This window comes from Ostrea edulis, chromosome 3, assembly GCF_947568905.1.
Source record: "Ostrea edulis chromosome 3, xbOstEdul1.1, whole genome shotgun sequence".
Taxonomy (NCBI): Eukaryota; Metazoa; Mollusca; class Bivalvia; order Ostreida; family Ostreidae; genus Ostrea; species Ostrea edulis.
In genome coordinates this window covers 80,971,758-80,993,821 of record NC_079166.1, presented here as the reverse complement: position 1 = coordinate 80,993,821, position 22,064 = coordinate 80,971,758, and the positions used below count along the sequence as shown (strand labels likewise).

The 22,064-nt window shown below is 35.3% G+C and overlaps 1 protein-coding gene and 1 long non-coding RNA gene across 2 annotated transcripts; both read right to left on the bottom strand.

Moving 5' to 3' along the window:
- Positions 1-909: 909 nt before the first annotated feature.
- On the bottom strand, positions 910-14,363 carry LOC125675186 (uncharacterized). Its single transcript, XR_007370386.2, has 3 exons — positions 14,173-14,363; positions 9,302-9,372; positions 910-1,140 (listed from the first exon to the last, which is right to left on the bottom strand). It is a non-coding gene; the product is annotated as an uncharacterized LOC125675186 (long non-coding RNA).
- A 183-nt stretch (positions 14,364-14,546) lies between these two features.
- Positions 14,547-21,224, bottom strand: LOC130053651 (coiled-coil domain-containing protein 1-like). The gene is made up of 2 exons (XM_056161025.1): positions 21,143-21,224; positions 14,547-15,292 (listed from the first exon to the last, which is right to left on the bottom strand). The coding sequence occupies exons 1-2, from the start codon at positions 21,222-21,224 to the stop codon at positions 14,547-14,549; spliced, it is 828 nt and encodes a 275-aa protein (XP_056017000.1).
- Between the last annotated feature and the right edge of the window lie 840 nt (positions 21,225-22,064).

Sequence of the window (22,064 nt, the reverse complement as noted above, 5' to 3'; positions counted from 1 at the left end):
CCGATCCCTGACTAACATCTCCGATCCCTGACTAACATCTCCGATCCCTGACTAATATCTCCGATCCCTGACTAACATCTCCGATCCCTGACTAATATCTCCGATCCCTGACTAACATCTCCGATCCCTGACTAACATCTCTGATCCCTGACTAACATCTCCGATCCCTGACTAATATCTCCGATCCCTGACTGATATCCGGGCTAATAAATCACCTGTATCCGTATGTGGCCTGTATGTGAGAAAACGTTAGAGCTATATTACCCCGACCCCAAGCAACATACAGTGTTCATGTAATTCTATATCAACTTGTGTGTTGTGTATTTCCCGGGTGTACTGTTGATTTCAACTCTCTTAAGCTGTTAGTAGATTCTGCTGAACTTTTAATTTTCGTAGGGGGAGGGGCACAATTTTCGATGATTTCGTCACATATTTGCGAATTTAAATCCTTCACGAATATTAAGAGCATATTAGGGTATATCATAAAGGTTGACAATGACATCCCCCCTACAACGGGCACTTGTTCCTGTAGTTAAGTTATGACCTCTGTATAATAACGTGTGTTATTACTAGTATACAGAGGTCATACCTTATTTACAAAAACAAGTGCATGTGCCCCCTACCCCGAAATGTTCCTCCTCTTTCTAAAATGATTAAGCAATATTGAGTTCTATCATTTCTGTTGTGCCGACAGATATTCAGAGCCAACAGATATTAAGATATGGATAATAATCTGTTCTACGATATTCTTAACGTTGAATCAGAACAACACTTAGCTTCAACAGAAATCTATGGAATAGATGTTAAAGTGAAAATGATCAAGCTGATTAAAACAAGATCTTTGATCCGCTCCGATATTCTAATGTCGCTGATACAAAATGCTTTGCAATTTTGGAGGCCAGATCTTTGATCTGTTTCGATATTCGGATGTAGCTAGTACAAAATACTTTGTATTAGCGACATGAGAATATTGGGGCGGATCAAAGATCTGTTTTTAATAAGATTGGAAAATGATAAGAAATACGTCAGATGTTTTATAAAGATATAACGTGTAGCCACTTAGACATTGTCATTACGTATTAATTTTCTCCAACAATTATCATGACACTGGATCCGATGGGTAACATCATCATTAATTACCTGGAATGAGAAAACACAGACAATTTTTGAGATTTAAATGCAGAGTTTTCGATAATTCACAGCTGGCAAATCCTAAATCTCCGATCTTTTTGTAAACTGTCAAAGATTTGAAATATGCGTCATTTATCAACATCAGAAGAAGAAATATGTACGGGATTTATAGGCTTTTTTATGCAAATAAAAAATAAGTTAATTTTTAAAAATCGGGAACACAAAAATCAAAACAACGAAATTGTGAAATACAAACATTAATCTCTTTCTGAAAAAAAAACAACCAAAAAAAAAAAAAAAAAAAAAACTATTAGATTTCACCAGAGTTTTCTCTAGGGATATTTCATTGAGTAAGCTTCCAACTTTAACAGTAACTGTAAAGAGAAAATAAATCTACAAGGATTTAAAGTATTCTGTAAATTCAAAAGTAAACTGTCATACAAAAATTAAATCACTCCAAAATATTGATTACAGATAATCCATGCAGTGAAACTAGCATATCATATTTTAGTATAAATGAACTTCAGCATAAATATCACACATAAGTTAAGCACACAATGGATAATGAATATATACCTATGATATATAAATAAGTGATATTTTTAGAATAAATGTGTATGATAGATAAACAGATATGTATATATAACATACATGTACATAATTATAGTAAACATTATACAAACAAATATACATAACATAAATGTACAAAATGTACACATGATATAAACATCACACAAACATGTATAAATATAGAATATCACACTCTAATGTTGATCTCGGACCTGGGATTGGCCCCGAGATCACTCAAGGGCAATCCCAGGTCCGAGATCAACATTAGAGTGTGATATTGTTTATATCATATACCTAAAACACAACAAGTTGATAAACATCTTTTTAAAAATTGGGGTGGGGGGTATTGACCCAAACATAAATACATGGTATACTGTACAACGATATTTGACTATTTTATTCCTTCAGTGAGTTTACTTTAATGGTTATGTTTCCAGTACTATTGGCATTGTGAAACATGCTAAAGTCTGAGTTTTGTAGCTTTATTCCACTGCTGGTCACAATAATTGGATGATTAATCATGGACATCCCCTCATGTGGTCTAGAATCTGGACGTTTCAATTAACTGAACTGCTTGGCTGAGAAACTCGTCATATTTATCGCTGTGCTGTTCATGTACATGTATATTCTATTAAGCAGCTCCTAGGGGCTTGCTTATGAATACTAAAATTGGAAATAAGTGAATTATTTTGATTTCTTTTTTCGGATTTACCAAACTCGCCCGTTTTCATTATTTCATATAATTTGTAAGAGTTGTAGAACTTTGTTTACGTGGCGTCATCGTATGAACGGGAATGTTTACAGATCTGATGCCGCTATTTATTTGATTAGGGAATGTTACATTATACTGAAGTAAGTTTTTTTTTTACCGTTTCCCATCTGTTTAGCATCTATAAGTCGTTGAAAAACGTCGGAAGATATTGGTTCTGCTTTTCTCCTTTTATTGCCAAGTCCTCGGGATTTTAGATTTCAGAAATCGTTTTAAAGCAGTTTTCTACATCAAAATTACCGTAAATTAACATTTTGATCTCCATTAGGACCGGGAATTTCTAATAATGCTTTAGTTTCAACCTCCATAATCCTCCTACTATTTTTTGTCGCCTAGAACGTTGATTGTTTTTAAATGAAGTTAAACGTGTTATTGTTCTAAATAAACAATTGTTACTTGGGTTACCCCCCTTTGCTTAGATACTCGCTACGATTTAGCGCTGTTTTTGAAAACGTTTTTATTTAATTTTTCTGCTTAAATTAAATTTTGTCGTGGAAGAAAGTATTATATTTGAAAAAAATTGTGTCTAACATCATTTTTTCATGTAGTTATGTTAGATTTCAAAAGATTAAAGAAGAAATAGCCATTTAAAATTTGAGGGCGAGACAGCCCCTTGACAACGGGCCGAGACAGAGATATCTCGGCCCTTAGGGCGAGACAGCCCTACCTACTTGCAACCGCCCCACCCTAGCCAAGATAGGTGTATCAGGGCTGATACACTACTAGGTATATGATATACGTATGTATGGTACATATTAAACTTTCTGTCTAAGGTTTACAGTGTAAGTTTCTGTCTAAGGTTTACAGTGTAAGTTTCTGTCTAAGGTTTACAGTGTAAGTTTCTGTCTGAGGTTTACATTGTAACTTTCTGTCTGAGGTTTACAGTGTAACTGTCTGTCTGGGGTTTACAGTGTAACTTTTTGCTGAGGTTTACATTGTAACTTTCTGCTGAGGTATACATTGTAACTTTCTGTCTAAGGTTTACAGTGCAACTTCCTGTCTAAGGTTTACATTGTAACTTTCTGTGTAAGGTTTACAGTGTAACTTTCTGTCTGATGTTTACAGTGTAACTTTCTGTCTGATGTTTACAGTGTAACTTTCTGTCTAAAGTTTACAGTGTAACTTTCTGTCTGATGTTTACAATGCAACTTTCTATCTAAGGTTTACAGTGTAAGTTTCTGTCTAAGGTTTACAGTATAACTTTCTAAGGTTTACGGTGTTACTTTCTGTCTAAGGTTTACAGTGTTACTTTCTGTCTAAGGTTTACAGTGCAGCTTTCTATCTAAGGTTTACAGTGTAACTTTCTGTCTAAGGTTTACAGTGTTACTTTCTGTCTAAGGTTTACAGTGTTACGTTCTGTCTAAGGTTTACAGTGTAACTTTCTGTCTAAGGTTTACAGTGTAACTTTCTATCTGAGGTTTACAGTATAACTTTCTAAGGTTTACAGTGCAGCTTTCTATCTAAGGTTTACAGTGTTACTTTCTGTCTAAGGTTTACAGTGTAACTTTCTGTCTAAGGTTTACCGTGCAACTTTCTAAGGTTTACAGTGTAGTGGAAAAAAACCCAATATTTATTGTGATTTATTCTTCCCTAGTGATTGACTCTTTTATTTTGAAATGCTTTTCTGTGATTCCAAATCAGATTCATTCGCGAGTGATAGCATCCTGTATAGAAATTAAGGACATTTCTTGCTTTGAATTAATTGCTTTGAGGTTTATTTCTCACTAATTGAAAAGTTATCAATGGAAGCACGTTTTCGGAAGAACTGATTTTATCGTGCAAGGTGGACGAATTATCTGGTTGATGGAGAAACTCGAGGTAACAAATACTTTGGAAGAATTGCTGAGTTTTCATTTTTATCTTACATGTAACAAATAAAAGATGTACATTGTAACTTCTACAATGCTGTCAACGAATTCCGAAAAGTATAGATTATCTATCTGCATCAATGATAACTTACTTGGACGATTTGAGAATAAGCTTGGCATGTGAAATGCAAACACAACCTACAGGGATCAGTGTTATCTTTTCCTTGAAAACATTCTAAAAATATTCAGATTTAGATTTCTTGGTGGGTGAAAACAACAGAACGTCGTCTACGATCACAGTTTCGGATTTTCCGGAGAGAGTTCACAAGCTACAGTTTAGATTGTAAGTTTAATGGTCCCCAAACTTGTGCATGTTCTTTTATTAAAAATCAATAATCGAAAACAAACTAATTCTAATCTCAAAAAGGCTAAACAACAATTAAATTGTATTACCAATGCAAAAATGCGTGTGTTGTGTGTTAAAATGACATCCATATTTTTCGTCTTTGTACTTTGGTTAGGACTTAAACGGGTGTGTGTATATATATATATATATATATATATATATATATATATATATAAAGAATCTACTGAATATGTGTCATGTGAAAATGGCGGGAAGTGATCAACTTCATAAATCCTAACAAGATAAAAAAAAAAAAAAAAAGATTTTTTTTAAAGGAGAAAAATAACAACTCTCAGAACTGAGGTACAGGGAACCCTGGGAATAATAATGCAGCGTCCAAGCGGCACTTACAGAAAATATTTTTAAATCGTGTGGACGAATTAGTTCTTCATTTCGGACGAATTTGAATTCATTTGTTCGAAAGAGTTATTTGTCCACGTCAAGAATTGATCAGTTTGCACAAAAAAAAAACCCAATTTGTCCGGTCGATTAGAGATTTTTTTAAATTGATCTTCGTATATCGCCGTAGTTTTATATAGACTTACTTTCTATATAGATATCCGTGACATATTAATTTATGAATTGATATAATTTCAGTGATGAACATTTCATCCTTAGTGTGGGATTGTCTCGTATCAAATTGACATCTTTAAGACCTCGTGATGTCGTTATACAGTAGATTTGCTTGAAAACTGATTGCTCTCTACAAAGCTTGAAATAAATCATATTGTTTAGGAGAACGATAATGTATTCCACCATCATTTTGTCTTAGACAGACATTACGCAACAAAGATCCGTATTTGCAGAATTTTCCCGCCTAATCTATATAGTTTAATGCATCACCATTCAAATGATTTTTTCTCTCGCTCTTTATGATATAAAAACTCAGAATTTACAACTTAATTTTGTCGATAGAATTCATACTGAATGCAGTTCCATTGATGTATGAGCTGTTTTACGTGGTTCTGGGTTTTTTGTTGTTGAAATTAGTGGGCGATCTTTTACAGAGAGCTACATGTGGAATACTCAAAATCAATAACAAAGGCATCAAGAGAGGTCACTGACATTATAACGAAGATAGTTAAGTGGTCACTTTAATTCAGACAACGATTGTAGTCACTAACGTTAAAGAAACAGGCGGATATTAGATAAGAGTTGTCTTCCTTTGCAAACTACATGCATTTCAAGAAGCGTGAAAATATTTTCTGAAATAATTTTTCTCGAGGAACATCTGCATGAGAGATGTAGATCTGTGGCAGATCTTGTAGGTCAGTCTATACATCTCGTCGCCAGCAGACACTCTACATTATTGTTGTTTTGGGCGGGCATTTTCATGATAAGTTTTTGATTTCAGCATATCTGGGAAAATATTGATGTCAAACAGATAGCGACTTGTCTTTTCTGATAATAATGATAATTAGGATATAATTTTTGTTTGTTTGTTGGAAATACATGTACATGAGGGTTATGAACAGTAATGCTTCACGCCTTCATACTTCATGCATCGCGTTGATAAAGCGCTTCATGAAAAGTATGTCGGCGGGAAGTGTAGAAGTTCATTTCATCTTATTTATTAATTATTATGAAATAAGATACATTCATTTCTACCGGGGTTCCCAGTCATTAGAATAGAAGTATTGTAATTACATGTATTCATACGCGCATTGTTCACAACTCCCACGCATTCGGGAGGAAATGTCTATCGGCATTACAATTTGTAAAGATATCAAAGGCAAAAACGTTGGAAATGTAAATATTTAGACTTGAATGTCATCACCGTCAAAGGAACTAAGATTGCACACGTAGGTACTACCGAAGTCGTACATGTATTTACTGAAATCCCTTCACAATCTAATTTTGTAAACCATTTTCTGTTTTTTGCATGTTATGTGCTGTACTGTGCAGTTTTCAAAGCTAGGGTCAAATCAACCACCAAGTATCTTAATCGTTAATCATCATAATCATCATTAACATCATCACCCTCACCACTGTCATCGTCTTCGTCATGAGAAAAAAAATAAAATAAAACCACCTATAATGAGAAGGAATACCAACAGTGGATTCAGGGGGTCATGTGAAGTCCCTACTGTGGATTCAGGGGTTGTTCATGTGAAGTCCCTACTGTGGATTCAGGGGTTGTTCATGTGAATGTAACTCACGATGCGTTGATAGAAATACAACAACAGCGTAAATCCTTGTTAAAAGTTCGTGTTTATATTTCATTCAAATAGAATAAATTGAAATGCCCAAAGTTATGGACTTTAGGCTTGATATTTATCAAAAGTAAAGCTGTAAACTATATTTCAAAGCTTCTTTGGTGCAACACGATGGCGAAATAACTCCAACTATAACTAAAACTCAAACGTCTGTACACTTCAAACCCACTGGACAATATCAAAAAAATCCAACCCTGGTCTAAAGTCACATGACTATAAGAGGCGCCAAATGCTCACCAAACTTTTGGCGGGAAAATACTAATTACATCAAATTGGAAATTAAATAAAATCAAAGCTGCTTGCCATTGTTTTGGCATAAGTTTCTAGTAGAACTTTATTATACAATCTTATCAATTGCAAATTCAATTCTTTTTATTCATAAAACTTAAAAGTTATTTACAAAATTTTCACAGGGCTACATGAAGTCCCTACTGTGGATTCAGGGGTTGTTCGTGTGAAGTCCCTACTGTGGATTCAGGGAGTCGTGTGAAGCCCCTACTGTGGATTCAGGGGGGGGGGTGTTGTGTTCGTGTGAAGTCCCCACTGTGGATTCAGGGTGTCGTGTGAAGTCCCTACTGTGGATTCAGGGTGTCGTGTGGTGAAGTCCCTACTGTGGATTCAGGGTGTCGTGTGAAGTCCCTACTGTGGATTTAGGTGGTCAAGAAGAAAGCCAGTACACCATTTACAAACTGTACTCGTGTGGGACGGGGAGTTACTTTCTGTGCTCCAAGGAACACGTGACCAATGTCCACATTTACAATATGAAGGCTTCAGTCTTTTGAGACTTGGTTATCGCCTATGGTATCAAATGTTCATCCTTTTCAATATGTATTACATGCATGCGTATGATAATTATAATCATTATCAATTGTGAGGGTCAGATATTCATGTAATTTAGAGAGTTGTTCCACCGCATCAAAACCCAGCGGTAATAAGATATCAACATACGCACAAATTCATCCCCACCCCCTGAGATATAGAGTACAATATGTAAACCTGAGATATACAGTACAATCTGCAAACCTGAGATATAGAGTACAATCTGAAGATCTGAGATATAGAGTACAATCTGAAGAACTGAAATATAGAGTACAATCTGAGATATAGAGTACAATCTGAAATAAAGAGATATAGAGTACAGTCTGAAATAATGAGATATAGAGTACAATCTGAAATAATGAGATATAGAGTACAGTCTGAAGAACTGAAATATAGAGTACAATCTGAAGAACTGAGATATACAGTACAATCTGAAGAACTGAGATAAACAGTACAATCTGAAGAACTGAGATATACAGTACAATCTGAAAACCACAACAATTGCTTAATACGAAAATGATTCTACAGTGGCTTAAGAATTATGTCATTTCAGTCGTGAAATATCACTGAAAAGTAATTATGAAACGAGTTATTTCCCTTGTCTGAAACACAAGTTTTAAAAGTTTGTAGAATCACTGGTGAACACATGTAAAGCGATTTGATGACTGACAACCTTACATAGGGAGATTGAAAAGTACCATAAACAGATAATTAGTTGTTCAGTAGCAGGACATAGAATTTAATTGTCCGTAACAATCTTTTTTAAAACTCTGTTTTTAATATTTTTACTCCTATAATGTACTATACACTCTTAGAACATAAAAAAGTCTTTTTTGAATTATGAATTAACTTTTATGCCCAAGTACAGACGCTGAATATCCTCCGTCACAGAAAACGGATATTCGGCATTTTGATTTAGCGCTTTTCTCACAGTGAACATTACGACTGACACTATATATCAAGAGCTTTGACCACCTGATATCATGTGATATACTGTGAATGTTGTAGAAGTGCTTAACAAAATAATATCTGGAATATTCTTAAAGAAACCCCTGGTCAGATATGATCGATTAACTGTCTCTAGAGAATACAACTGTATAGTTTCTAACGAATGTTCTTTATTTGATAAATATGTTTCCATATATAACGTGCATATATATATATATATATATATATATATATATTATATATATATATAAAGCACTAAATAATCACAACTAGGTACTGAAAATTTTCGCCCCAGCCCGGGGTCGAACCAGCGACGTACGTCACCCACCTCCTAGCAAGATTGTCAAACCAGTGCGTAAGTCCACTCGGCCACAACGACTTCCCTTGTCGTTGTGGCCGAGTGGACTTACGCACTGGTTTGACAATCTTGCTAGGCGGTGGGTGCCGTACGTCGCTGGTTCGACCCCGGGCTGGGGTGAAAATTTTCAGTACCTAGTTGTGATTATTTATTGCTTTATATCAATTAATTGATTATCACATGTATCGTTTAGATCCTAGGGGTAAACGTAAGGTTGGGTGTTATAATTGTTTGTTTGTGCTTTATATATATATATATATATATATATATACATACATAATTTGCAGAAATCCTTGGTGAAGGCAAGTACTTTTCGTCCATTTACATGTAGTTCATTTGGTTTGGATCTGAAAGAGAAAAGCCTGATAATATAGAACTAATCCCTTCTCCTCTCCCAGTAAACCTGTGTTAAGACCCTTGTTTTATACAGATATTAACTGTCTATTATTATTTTTACTTTAGCAGTTTGAGAGATATAATTCAATTCATTGAGCATATAACACAGTTTGATTCGCTATTTCTCGGCAATAAACGTAAATTAATATACTTTATGATGGGAGCTAAACAGCCAGCTCTTGCTTTTTATAGCCCTTTTTCAATCAAAGTCTTAAGCAGGTGAAAGAGTGTTGGAAAATGATTTGCCATCTACTTTGAAGTTACGCAATAATGCCAATAACTGCAAGGTGCCTGACGTTCAAATGATTTTTTCATCTTGATTCCGACGATCTATTCCCCCGCGGGGTGATCACGTTTCAATTATAAATCCTATCAATGTTATTGCAACCAGATTGTTTTTCTTCTGTAAATTACAAATCAAGATGTATTTTTGGAGGAAGTTTTACGGTCGATATCAAATTTCCTCAGCCTTGAGCTGTTTCTCCCCCTGTTCCTTCAGTTATTTCATGGGAAACTGACGAGCTCTTCAATAGCAAATCCGTTGTTACAATGCATGGCTGTTTATGTAAACTACAAGTAGTTTGCTATGATGTTAATATTTCTCGAACAGAATGATTTGCTTAACCGTAAGGGTGCTTTTAAAATAAGTTTGAAGTTTGCTATATGCACACTTTCCAAAGAGAATATTGTCCATATATATATATATATATATATATATATATATAAAGTCAAGAAACACAAAACTCGAATAACATTTCACTGTTAGCGCTTTCGGCTTTAATGCCTCTTTAGACAGTTATAAAATGAATATATATATATATATATATATATATATATATATATATATATATATATTGTTTGTGTGTGTCATCGCAAACACTCGTACATACATGTCCTGTAATTGTGTATTATTTGCAAAGTACAAAATCTTGATTTCCCAGAATATTTTCGACTTGCAGAAAAATTTGGATACGCCAAGCATCTTTAACAAAGGCGACGATTTAAAACACAATCATAAAATTGATATTCGGTATTTGAAGGCAAGGGCATTATCCTATGTTTAGACAAATTAGCATCGACAAGAGATAACAAAGTACAAGCAATATACCAGGCATAGAAATCATACTGCGAAGATCGTTTGAACTTCCAAAGAAGATATTTTTTTGCTCTAATGCCATGGTGCTGTATTTTCAGCGTAGCAATCCTCTAATGCCATGGTGCTGTATTTTCAGCGTAGCAATCCTCTAATGCCATGGTGCTGTATTTTCAGCGTAGCAATCCTCTAATGCCATGGTGCTGTATTTTCAGCGTAGCAATCCGATATCATTACAGTTATTTTCTATCGTCAATATAGTGGATGAAATCTTGTTAAAATAATTTCGACGACTGATAGATTAAAAGCTTGGGTCTCCTTCTATAACAATCCTTTGTACGCGGCGGGTGATTAGTCCACCACGTGTTTCTGCATCACCAACACCTTCCTATAGATGGGGGTTCACCAACTGTTATGAGTGTAAAATATCTTGGATTTCGTAAAAAAAAAAAAAAAAAATTTGTTTATACAAGACTTCACGAAAGAAAAAAAAAATCCCTTCTGAACGAAACTTAAACCTAGTTTGACCCTTGCTTTCGCGATTTGGCACAGATACTCCAGAAAATTGTGTTCAACGAAAAAATTATGAGACAAATGTACGTTTAGAAGAGTACAGTCACGTACAGGTGTTCACTTTAACTGAAGACACTAAGTTAAATTATCAAACAAGAAGAAAAAAATCTCAATTTGACAGTACCAGTGATGATTGAATAGAATTATTATTTTCTGTTGTTGTTTATTCAATGTTACCATCGCGTCTCCGGATCTGGACCGATGACTGAGGGGATAGTCATCAGATCCTCCGATTAGTGATACGTCCCAATATCAGGTCATTCGAGTTATCTTTCGTTCCTTGTCATTGTCCTTGTCCAATGAATCACGAAACCTTCCGAATTGATGCTTACTGTGATAGCGCCCGTCACGCCAATGAATGTCGTTTAGTATTTCATCTTTCCTTGGGATTAGGCTAAAAAGAGCGACGAACACAATAGCGGGATAAAACATCTACTATCAGATTTTAAGGAATGCTTTCTTAAGAATTCATGCCTTGATTTGAAATAGTTGTTTTAGATTTAAAGTTTTTATTATAGTAATCTTTATCTTAACAATGGATACATAACAAAAGAGATAAACAGGGATTTGTTTTTAATTTAAAGATATCTGTGCCGATTCATTGCCTCAATCTTCTGCACAAAATCGGAAATCTAAGAGTTTACATTAGAGAATCCAAGGAGAGGTCGTGACTGAATCAATACCTGTTACTGGTTCTAAGAGTCCCATGTGATCGGCGAGAAGTTGTAGAAATACCAGAATTAAGAACCGGGTGTCCTCTTTGGCACATGTGACCCACGAAATGTACTTATTTCAATGAATAGTGGATAATAAACTAAATTGTTTTATCGTATAATAAATTGATTCTTGGCAGATTTCCTTTAAATATTCTCTAATGGAGACGCACGGGCAATCTGTGATTTCATTTCTGTCTGTAGCGAGAAGTTCTGGCTAATTTATAGTTTTCGATGAAATTTAGTTTCTATGTAAAACATCTCCACACTTAGTGTAGCTTAATGCCGAATGACGTTTTTTCAGAACTGTACAAACAGGTTAGTTACGAATACTTCCGATTTTTAATCTTACAACTATCCCGTAGATTAAGAAATTAAACTATCACACCAGAAGCATTTCAAAAACAGTTTATCGGTAAAAGGAATTTTCAACAAATATTTATCGAACTTCATAACAAAGGTAGCCTTTGTCTTCATATTACAGAGAATGTATAGACTGTTTCAGAAGAAGATTGTGTACTTGTTGGTGATACTGTATCACTATGGCCTTGATCAAAGAAACTGCGTTCTCTCAGAACTAAGCGGTTTAAATTCAACCAATTTTAAAACACAGTAAACACGTTTGTATCTTTGTTGCAATCAGCATGTCTCATCCAATCCGAAGCAAAAATAGGCTGATCGTAAAGTGAACACAAATTGAGGCTTTTCAACATGTTAAAATTATTCAAATTATCCAGAGCAATTTATTTTTTCAAAACCGATTTTTAGATAATTCCCAAAGGAGCATCTTTAAATCAAAAATCAATGGTAGGATTTGGATTCCAGTGGCCTCCTTATCTGTGTGTGCTAAATATCAATACATATGCATATAGCAGTAGTTTAGTACCACGGTACACCCAGTTTTGTTGACAAGGGTTTAACACCAAGTTTTATATCATCAAGAGGACCACCGCCACTAAGAAAAGGAAAGACAGACGGAGAGAGACGGACATACAGAGAAAGACAGACAGACAGACGGAGAAAGACAGATAGACAGACGGAGAAAGACAGACGGAGAAAGACAGACAGACAGAGAAAGACAGACGGAGAAAGACAGACAGAGATACAGAGAAAGACAGACAGACGGAGAAAGACAAACAGACGGAGAAAGACAGACAGACAGAGAAAGACAGACAGACAAACGGAGAGAGACGGACAGACAGACAGACAGAGAAAGACAGACAGATGGAGAAAGACAGACAGACAGACAGACGGAGAAAGACAGACAGACAGACAGGGAGAGAAAGACAGACAGGGAGAGAAAGACAGATAGACAGACGGAGAAAGATAGACAGACAGACAGACAGACAGAGAAAGACAGACAGACAGATGGAGAAAGACAAAATTTATAAATTTCAAATTCAATCTCGGTGACTTGAACTGACTTCATTGTTCTTCCCCCCTCGTATACACACCCTCTTGTCGATGAGAACTCGATCTTCCGTCCACCCCTCCCCGCTTGGTCTACACTTCCTGCTCCTTATTAAGCTGGGAAGTACACAGGTACACTATAGAGAGATATAATCTACTAGCATTCCTGTCTGGCGACGGGGTACACCTTATTTGACAAAGAAAGACAAAATGGGATAGAAATTCGAATTCTTTCATTTTCATATTTTTTGGATACAATATATCAAAGGCACACGTTTATGTTCCAGTTTTCTCTATTTGCGTTTCTCATCATTCAAGTCTATCTCGTGATGGGAGTCTGAATTCTCATCATTCACGTATATCCTGCATACTGAACAACTGTACAGTTTACCTGTGTTTATTAAAAGTTTAAATTATTAGTATATGTAACGAACATTTTTATATAAGGACATTTTTTACACGTTGTCGATACACAAATATACATGTAATGTTTGGTCATGTTTTCCCTGATGTAACATTATATATCAGTGGCGGATCCAGGATTTGTTGCAAGGGGGCAATAGGCTGGGAATCGGGGGGGGGGGGCGCTCCTGGGTTTTACTATTGTTCTACTAACTATTTTCATTTTTAATTACAGGGAGGGGGGAGGGGCTCATAATCCGCCCTAATTATAGATGTATAATGTGGATCCAGTCTCAGCTTAAGAGCTAATTCTGGATTCGCGATTTAGCCATGACGTCATAGTATCAAGTGTTAACCATTGGAAATCAAGAAAAAACAAAAACAAACTACACATTCTAGACAAGCTAGACATTGATCCGCCACTGTTGATCCGCATTCTAGACAGACGGAGTCGGTACGTGATCAAAATCTATCATAAAGCCCAAGGGATTTTATCACGTGACCGACAGTATCGATGTTTAAAATTGACATAATTTCTTGAATAACATCTTATTCAATACCTTATGCACTTAAGTCTTTGCATTGCTTCGATCTGCAGCGAGTCTTCTGATAGTGTTAATAACCCAGCCATGTCACATCACCATCCAGCTCTCCACAAGATTTCCCACTGAACAGGAGATTAACAAGAATGACCATTAACGGGTACTGACTCCTCTCGTGTGGAAGTCCCATTATATGGCGGAATCTGAAGTTTAAGAAAAGCCATTCCGGGTATCCACAAGTTGCTGAAATTAGAATGTGTTGTATGTCTATGGTCGTTTCTGTATTTTCTCTTTCTAGGACAATAATAATTAAATTACTTGCCATTAATTAGTTTGTTAAGAAATTACATATATTGGTTTGTCCGAACCGCGAAAAAATTAAGAAACGAAAATTAAGTCCCCACTGAAATCAGTCGTTTTATGTCACCAAGGTTGTTACACTCTAAATCATCAAGGTATCTAAACTCTAAATCATCAAGGTTTCTAAACTCTAAATCATCAAGGTTATCAAACACTAAATCATCAAGGTTTCTAAACTCTAAATCATCAAGGTATCTAAACTCTAAATCATCAAGGTTTCTAAACTCTAAATCATCAAGGTTATCAAACACTAAATCATCAAAGTTATCAAACACTAAATCGTCAAGGTTATCAAACACTAAATCGTCAAGGTTATCAAACACTAAATCATCAAGGTTTCTAACCTCTAAATCATCAAGGTTATCAAACACTAAATCATCAAGGTTATCAAACACTAAATCATCAAGGTTATCAAACACTAAATCATCAAGGTTATCAAACACTAAATCGTCAAGGTTATCAAACACTAAATCATCAAGGTAATCAAACACTAAATCATCAAGGTTATCAAACACTAAATCATCAAGGTTATCAAACACTAAATCATCAAGGTCATCAAACACTAAATCATCAAGGTTATCAAACACTGAATCATCAAGGTTTCTAAACTCTAAATCATCAAGATTTCTAAACTCTAAACCATCAAGATCTCTAAACTCTAAATCATCAAGGTTATCAAACTCTATATCATCAAGGTTTCTAAACTCTAAATCATCAAGATTTCTAAACTCTAAACCATCAAGATCTCTAAACTCTAAATCGTCAAGGTTATCAAACACTAATTCATCAATGTTTCTAAACTAAATCATCATCACTTCAAGGTTTCCAATCTCAAAATCATCAAGGTTTCTAAACTCAAAATCAACATTTTTTCAATATTCCAATAGTCTGTCAAAATACTAATAAACCTGGTGTATCCCTTAAAGTTACTTGATTTTTTTTTCACCCACAGAAAATAGCCTACTATCTGTTGTCTTTGTATTTATACACCGTCATACTTCCCCGTGGCTATGGCTGACACCTTTTTCTCTGTCGCTCTCTCCCTCTCCAGTTTCTAACACTGAATATCTCTCAATACATGGTATGTGATATTATTTCCTCGTTGCGTGTCTTTGTTACTCTTACGGTATGATTTGCACCGACTGAATACAGCGGCAAAGCCAAGCAATATAAATATGATTTTTATTGCCTTAACTATCTAGTATTTCCTCGTGCATCTGTTCTTTATGGGTATAATCATTACGTTATCGAATTAGTGTGACGTCAGAGACAAACTGTCGAGACAATGTCTACTTAGTGAATAATATAAACGTTTCTCAATAATCCCCGCCATTTATTATGTTTTCTTTCCCGCCCAAATATCACTTAATGTTCAAGACAATTTTTTACGAAGAAATGAGCCTGGCTATTCGATTGTGTAAATAATGGCCATGACTTTTTTTTAAATGATATCAGATACTATTTGTATCATTTAAATTCCGACGGGGTAGGGTGGGGGGAGGGGTCGATTGTAGTGGATTGTGGGTATTTTACTGCTTGGTTGGGATGTAGTGGACTGTGGGTATTTTACTGTTTAGTTGTAGTGGATTGTGGGTATTTTACTGTTTGGTTGTAGGGGATTGTGGGTATTTTACTGCTTGGTTTGGAATGTAGTGGATTGTGGGTATTTTACTGACTGGTTGTAGTGGATTGTGGGTATTTTACTGTTTGGTTGTAGTGGATTGTGGGTATTTTACTGTTTGTTTGGAATGTAGTGGATTGTGGGTATTTTACTGTTTGTTTGGAATGTAGTGGATTGTGGGTATTTTACTGACTGGTTGTAGTGGATTGTGGGTATTTTACTGTTTGTTTGGGATGTAGTGGATTGTGGGTATTTTACTGTTTGGTTGTAGTGGATTGTGGGTATTTTACTGTTTGGTTGTAATGGGTTGTGGGTATTTTACTGCTTGGTTGGGATGTAGTTTCGTTGGTATGGTTTCTATACCTTGAAGCATTGTATAAAGTATATATTTCGTTGTGGTTTGAAATTCGTGGATACGAGAATCCACGAAATCAATAAAAATTGAGCTCCCACGAAATCTAGACTCCACAGTAGCTTCACTTGACATATCACAGTCGTTGTACAACGAAGTCAATTCAATGCCCAGGTCAATATGAATATCCTAGACACTTTCAATGTCCAGACAATATTTGGATCAATATCAAAATCCACAGCAATATCCCTGTTCAAGGGCGATATCACAATCCAGGACAACATCCCTGTTCAAGGGCGATATCACAATCCAGGACAACATCAATGTTCAAGGGCGATATCACAATCCAGGGCAACATCAATGTTCAATACAAACATAATATAATTGCTTGAGGGAAAGGTTCTACTTCAGATTAGGGTTGTGCCGTCGTCCTAAGTCAGTTTTACAGGGAGTTCAATGACTCACCTCACACGGAGCTGTGATCGGAAAAGTCCAATCTTACAAGACTGCTTATCACTAACGGGTATAACACTGCTATCGCGGCTATTAGTCACGATCACGCGGAGAAAGCCGGGGAAACAGGATTAGAAGCGCTAAAATCTATCTGAGCACAGGCCATAGAATGTGTTGTTTAAAATCTATAATATGATGTTTTTCTTTGGGGAGGGAGTGGTTGTTTGTTTTCACTCATATTAAGACGTCACCAGTTGTAGGTGAAGTACCACAAATTTAGACCTATGCTTAGCGCTTACTGTCGTTGCAGTTAGGGTTCTTTAACTTGCTAGAAAAGCCTGTCGCTAAACAGGACCTCCATTTTTAAGGTCATATCCGAAAGCCCCGTGATTGTCGAGCGTTTGGCAAAGGAGCAATCACTACCTATGTTTATGTCTTAGGTTTTGAAGCGGGTATGGTACAAGCGGGACTCAAACTCACGACCTCCCGATTACGAAGCAATCACTTTATCTATGTGCTACTGCGACCGGTGGAGAAGGGTGTTAATTTTCGATTTATGAGCAAGAGAAAGTGAATTTCAAGAAACAGTAACAAGTTTCCAACCATAAAATCATGTCCCCACGAGCATACCTCGGGAATATGAGCTAGAATTGTCCTAACGGGAGTAATTGATACCCCTGTGGGGGGATCTATGTAGGAACATACTTAAAAGTGTATAGCTGAAGAAAAGAAAGACGCGTCATTGATGCTCTCTCTAATTACATACTACAGGCTACACTAAAGTCCTTCAGCTTCGTTATTATCATATTCATTGAGTGAAAGGGAAGACATACAAATCTGAGTACCGGTAATGCAATATTGTTGTTTAATCACCAATTGGAATGTACACTGTGCCAGGTAAAACCAGTGAATTGTCCCAATAACCGATGAATGAATGAAAATGCAGACAGAGATGGTGAAAGCAATACGCCTCCAAAAGTTGTTAGGGGTAGATAATGTCAGAAATATCATAAAAGATAAAGACAAATGGCCATAACTTTCTCAGATTAAAATTGAAATAATTAGTCTGAGATTGCTCGGTGCATAGGTTTACATAGTATGCAACACTTTCACAAAATTGGGTATAAATTAATGAAAAACAATCGAGACAACATGTGTCTCCGGACAGACGGACGGACAAAGTGAAACAAATTTACATGTAACCTCTCCCCCGCCCCCCCCCCCCCCAACTTCGTTTGAGAGGATAAGGAGAGGTTATAATGAATCTACAGCACACAGCGTCTACGTAGAGTTTTCTCCACATAGGAGAACAATGTTAAAACTTCATCTTAAATTGGATCCCCTACATGTCCATTTAAATGTTTTAGGGATTTCTAGAAGTGCAAACAAACACTCTCTTGAGTGACTGAATGTAAAAAGTATCATGCTCCACAAAAAAAGGTAGTTACTAGTGCTTCTACGTGGTAAATATATGTAATCAAGATTATTTACTGTCTGTATGAAGTTTTTCATGATTTTATTGGGTGATCGAGAGGTACTAAACGTCTACTGTACTGTCCGGCTTTCAATCAATCAAAACATATGCACGATTGTAGGTCAAATATATTATGGTAATGCGACATAAAATTCTGTTGAATATTAATGTATGAGAATCCCATCTCACAATTAATGTTAATTATGATAACAAACGCCAAAAGGCAACATGAAACTACAAAGTCGCGTTGTCAAGTATTCATATAAAGGTGATTATCGGCGCTGTTGTTGACCATTCGACATTTTTTATTCCATGCGTATTGTTCTTAATGAAAATTGTTGTCCTAAATGGTGTTAAAATCTTTAGATTATCTTAATGCGTTTGTTTGGACTCATTATATTTATTTTATGCTACCATATCTGATTAGAGAAGATCGGATACAATATGAAATCATACAATGTCATCCTTATTGTTACATTTATAGATTGAATACATGTACACATACTAACAGGATATTTTGTACCAATTCTGAATCTCGGGTGCTTTCTGAAGAAGCAGTCATGTAGGTACTTTTACAGGACACCAATTACTGTTTTTCACAAAAGTATAACTTTCCTATATACAGAAAATATATCCCAAGTTTTAAAACATCTGTACAATATTGTGGTTCTAAATAAACTTTTACCGACATCCTCATTCTGCCATGTCCCATCATGCACTGCATCTCTCTTGTGAATCAAAGATGAAGTATAATGACCATTTCAAAATGTATGGAAATGTATACATTTCATAAAGGTAATAAAACAAGAATTTCACAGCCGCACTGAACATGTAGCGGACGCAGACTATAATGCGCTGATGTAAGTTGCTGAAGCAGACGACAATGAACTGATGTAAGTTGCTGAAATAAACGATAATGTGCTGGTGGATGTTGCTGAAACAGACGATAATGCGCTGATGTAAGTTGCTGAAACAGAGGACAAGGCGCTGATGTAAGTTGCTGAAACAGACGACAATGAGCTGGTGCATGTTGCTGAAACAGACGTACGGTGTACTGATATAAGTTGTTGAAGCAGACGACAATGAACTGATATAAGTTGTTGAAGCAGACGACAATGAACTGATATAAGTTGTTGAAGCAGACGACAATGAGCTGATATAAGTTGTTGAAGTAGACGACAATGAGCTGATATAAGTTGTTGAAGCAGACGTAGGTGATGCAGAATACAATATGTAAAGCCTGTATAAAATGTTATTTTCATTTACCAATGTTGCGTCAGAAAGAATTCTTTTTCTTTCATTGTTTACGCAGTGATGCAAGTACAAACAGCCTTTCAACGCCTAAGTGAAGTTTAGTGAACAATATTTGGACAACTGAGATAAAAGTCTAGTTTATTTCTATCGAATATACCAGGTGTTTACGGATTATGCCAGAATTATTCAACTGTGTTCCACTCCGACAAAACAAACAAGCATTCATTTCCTAAGACTGTGACATTCACAATAAAGTAACATACACATCAGATAGATTCACTTGTCTCAGTCAGAATTATACGTGTATGGATGGTCGATTGTTGTTTTCATTCTCTCACTAATGAAATCAATACGTACACATTTTTAACTCGATCATCGCTATTACGAACATCCCGAGTCGCTGGTTTAGCCTTACGATCATATTTTAATGTTTGTTCTTTATCGGATAGTACTTCCGACGTTTCTAGCCAATAAAGACAATTAGATTGTTGTTTCCCTGATCAAACGAACCCATGACCGCATCATTTATACGGAAAAGCAATGTTATAGTGTGCACTGTGTAATACGATGTATATGTTATCCACCGAATGAACATGACGGAGGGAACAGCGAATTCCATTCAATGTCTATATTTATACATATGACGTACTTGTGGCCATGTACGTACATAGTCTACATAGGTACTGAAAATCTTGTATAGTCTGAAATTACAAATCGGAGTTCACTGTAACTCTCTATTTATATACGTGTATGACGTCAATTTACAAGTCGCGTGTTGTTAAAAAAGTTTTTTTAAAAGTTTAACAAGTCGACATAACATATATACATGTATGTGTATCATATTGGTTGGCTTTACAAGTCAGCATAACGTACTGTATGCATATGTGTGTTATAATGCATAACGTATTTACATGTATGTGTGTTATAATGCATAACGTATTTACATGTATGTGTGTTATAATGCATAACGTATTTACATGTAAATGTGTGTTATAATGCATAACGTATTTACATGTATGTGTGTTATAATGCATAACGTATTTACATGTATGTGTGTAATACTAGTAGACATAACGTATTTACATGTATGTGTGTAACACTAGTAGATATAATGTATATATATGTATGTGTGTAATTCTAGTTGACATAAAGTATATTTATATGAGTCATACTGGTTGGGTTTTAAGAAGTCGACATAACATATACGTGTGTGTTATGATAGTTGATATAACGTATTTTTATATGTGTTTTACTGTTTGGCTTTTAAAAGTCGGCATAACGTATTGTAAAAAAAAAATGTAAAAATTCCCAAGTTTTATTATCAATTTTAATCCACATATCTTAATCCAAGTTTACATATGACGGGTAAATTAAAGATCTATTAAAAGTTGTTTGTTTATTTTGTTGTTGTTGTGGAAGCATTTTATTTTGTTGTTGTTGTGGAAGCACGATTGTGTTCAATAATTTGTCTTACATACTTCTTCAACGTTTCTCATGGATGTTGGCATGCGCTCCATGAAATCAAAATGGAACTTCTCGTCAAAAAGGACGTACATTTGTGGAACTTACAATCGTTTTGGTATGAATTTATCACCATTAAGTGATATCACTTATTCAAAGGGGATATATAATTAATATTCAATATAATTAAAACAAAAACAAAATAATGAAAGCAAAACAAAACGGCGCCTCATATACTTCACCCAATAAAGAATAAGAGCGCCACATGAACGTGTGTTGTAATGTTTTCGAGATTTAAAGTAGAATCCGTGAAGTAATTATGCAAAAAATGATTCATCTATAAAAAGTCTACAAATGTAAATTTTTGACATGTTTTCCCTTATATGCTTAAGTATAATAAAGTTAACCGTTGTTAGTAGCCTGGCCCTGGCGCGTGTGACGTACAATGCAGGAAGTGGGTTACTCAGCGTTTGAGAATATCTGCGCAGTATGCTACGTAACTGTGTGGATAACGCTTCAATACTTATTCTAATGGTTCAGATATATCATATACATGTATTTACTACTTGAACATTTCCAGTTTTGTCGATTCCAATTTTGAAAGGGTTTGGAAAGGACTATATTTTGTGTCGGAAGAATTCTTTAATCTAAAAGATCTAAATTTCCTCGATTTCATCCGACAATAATTGTACCCCTAGGCGTGAATTTCACTTTTAAACTCGCAATTTATGATACAAGTAGTAGAAGACTTTACACTGATTCAAATATTGTAGATTCATTAATTTGGTTGATCTGTTTTTTATTTATTTATTTATTATTATTATTATTTTTTTTTTTTTTGGATGATGAGATATGAAATAAATGTGTACTCCTGTAATATCATGAAATATCAAACGTTTGAGAGAAATCCTTTATTCTTTATTTATTGCATGATT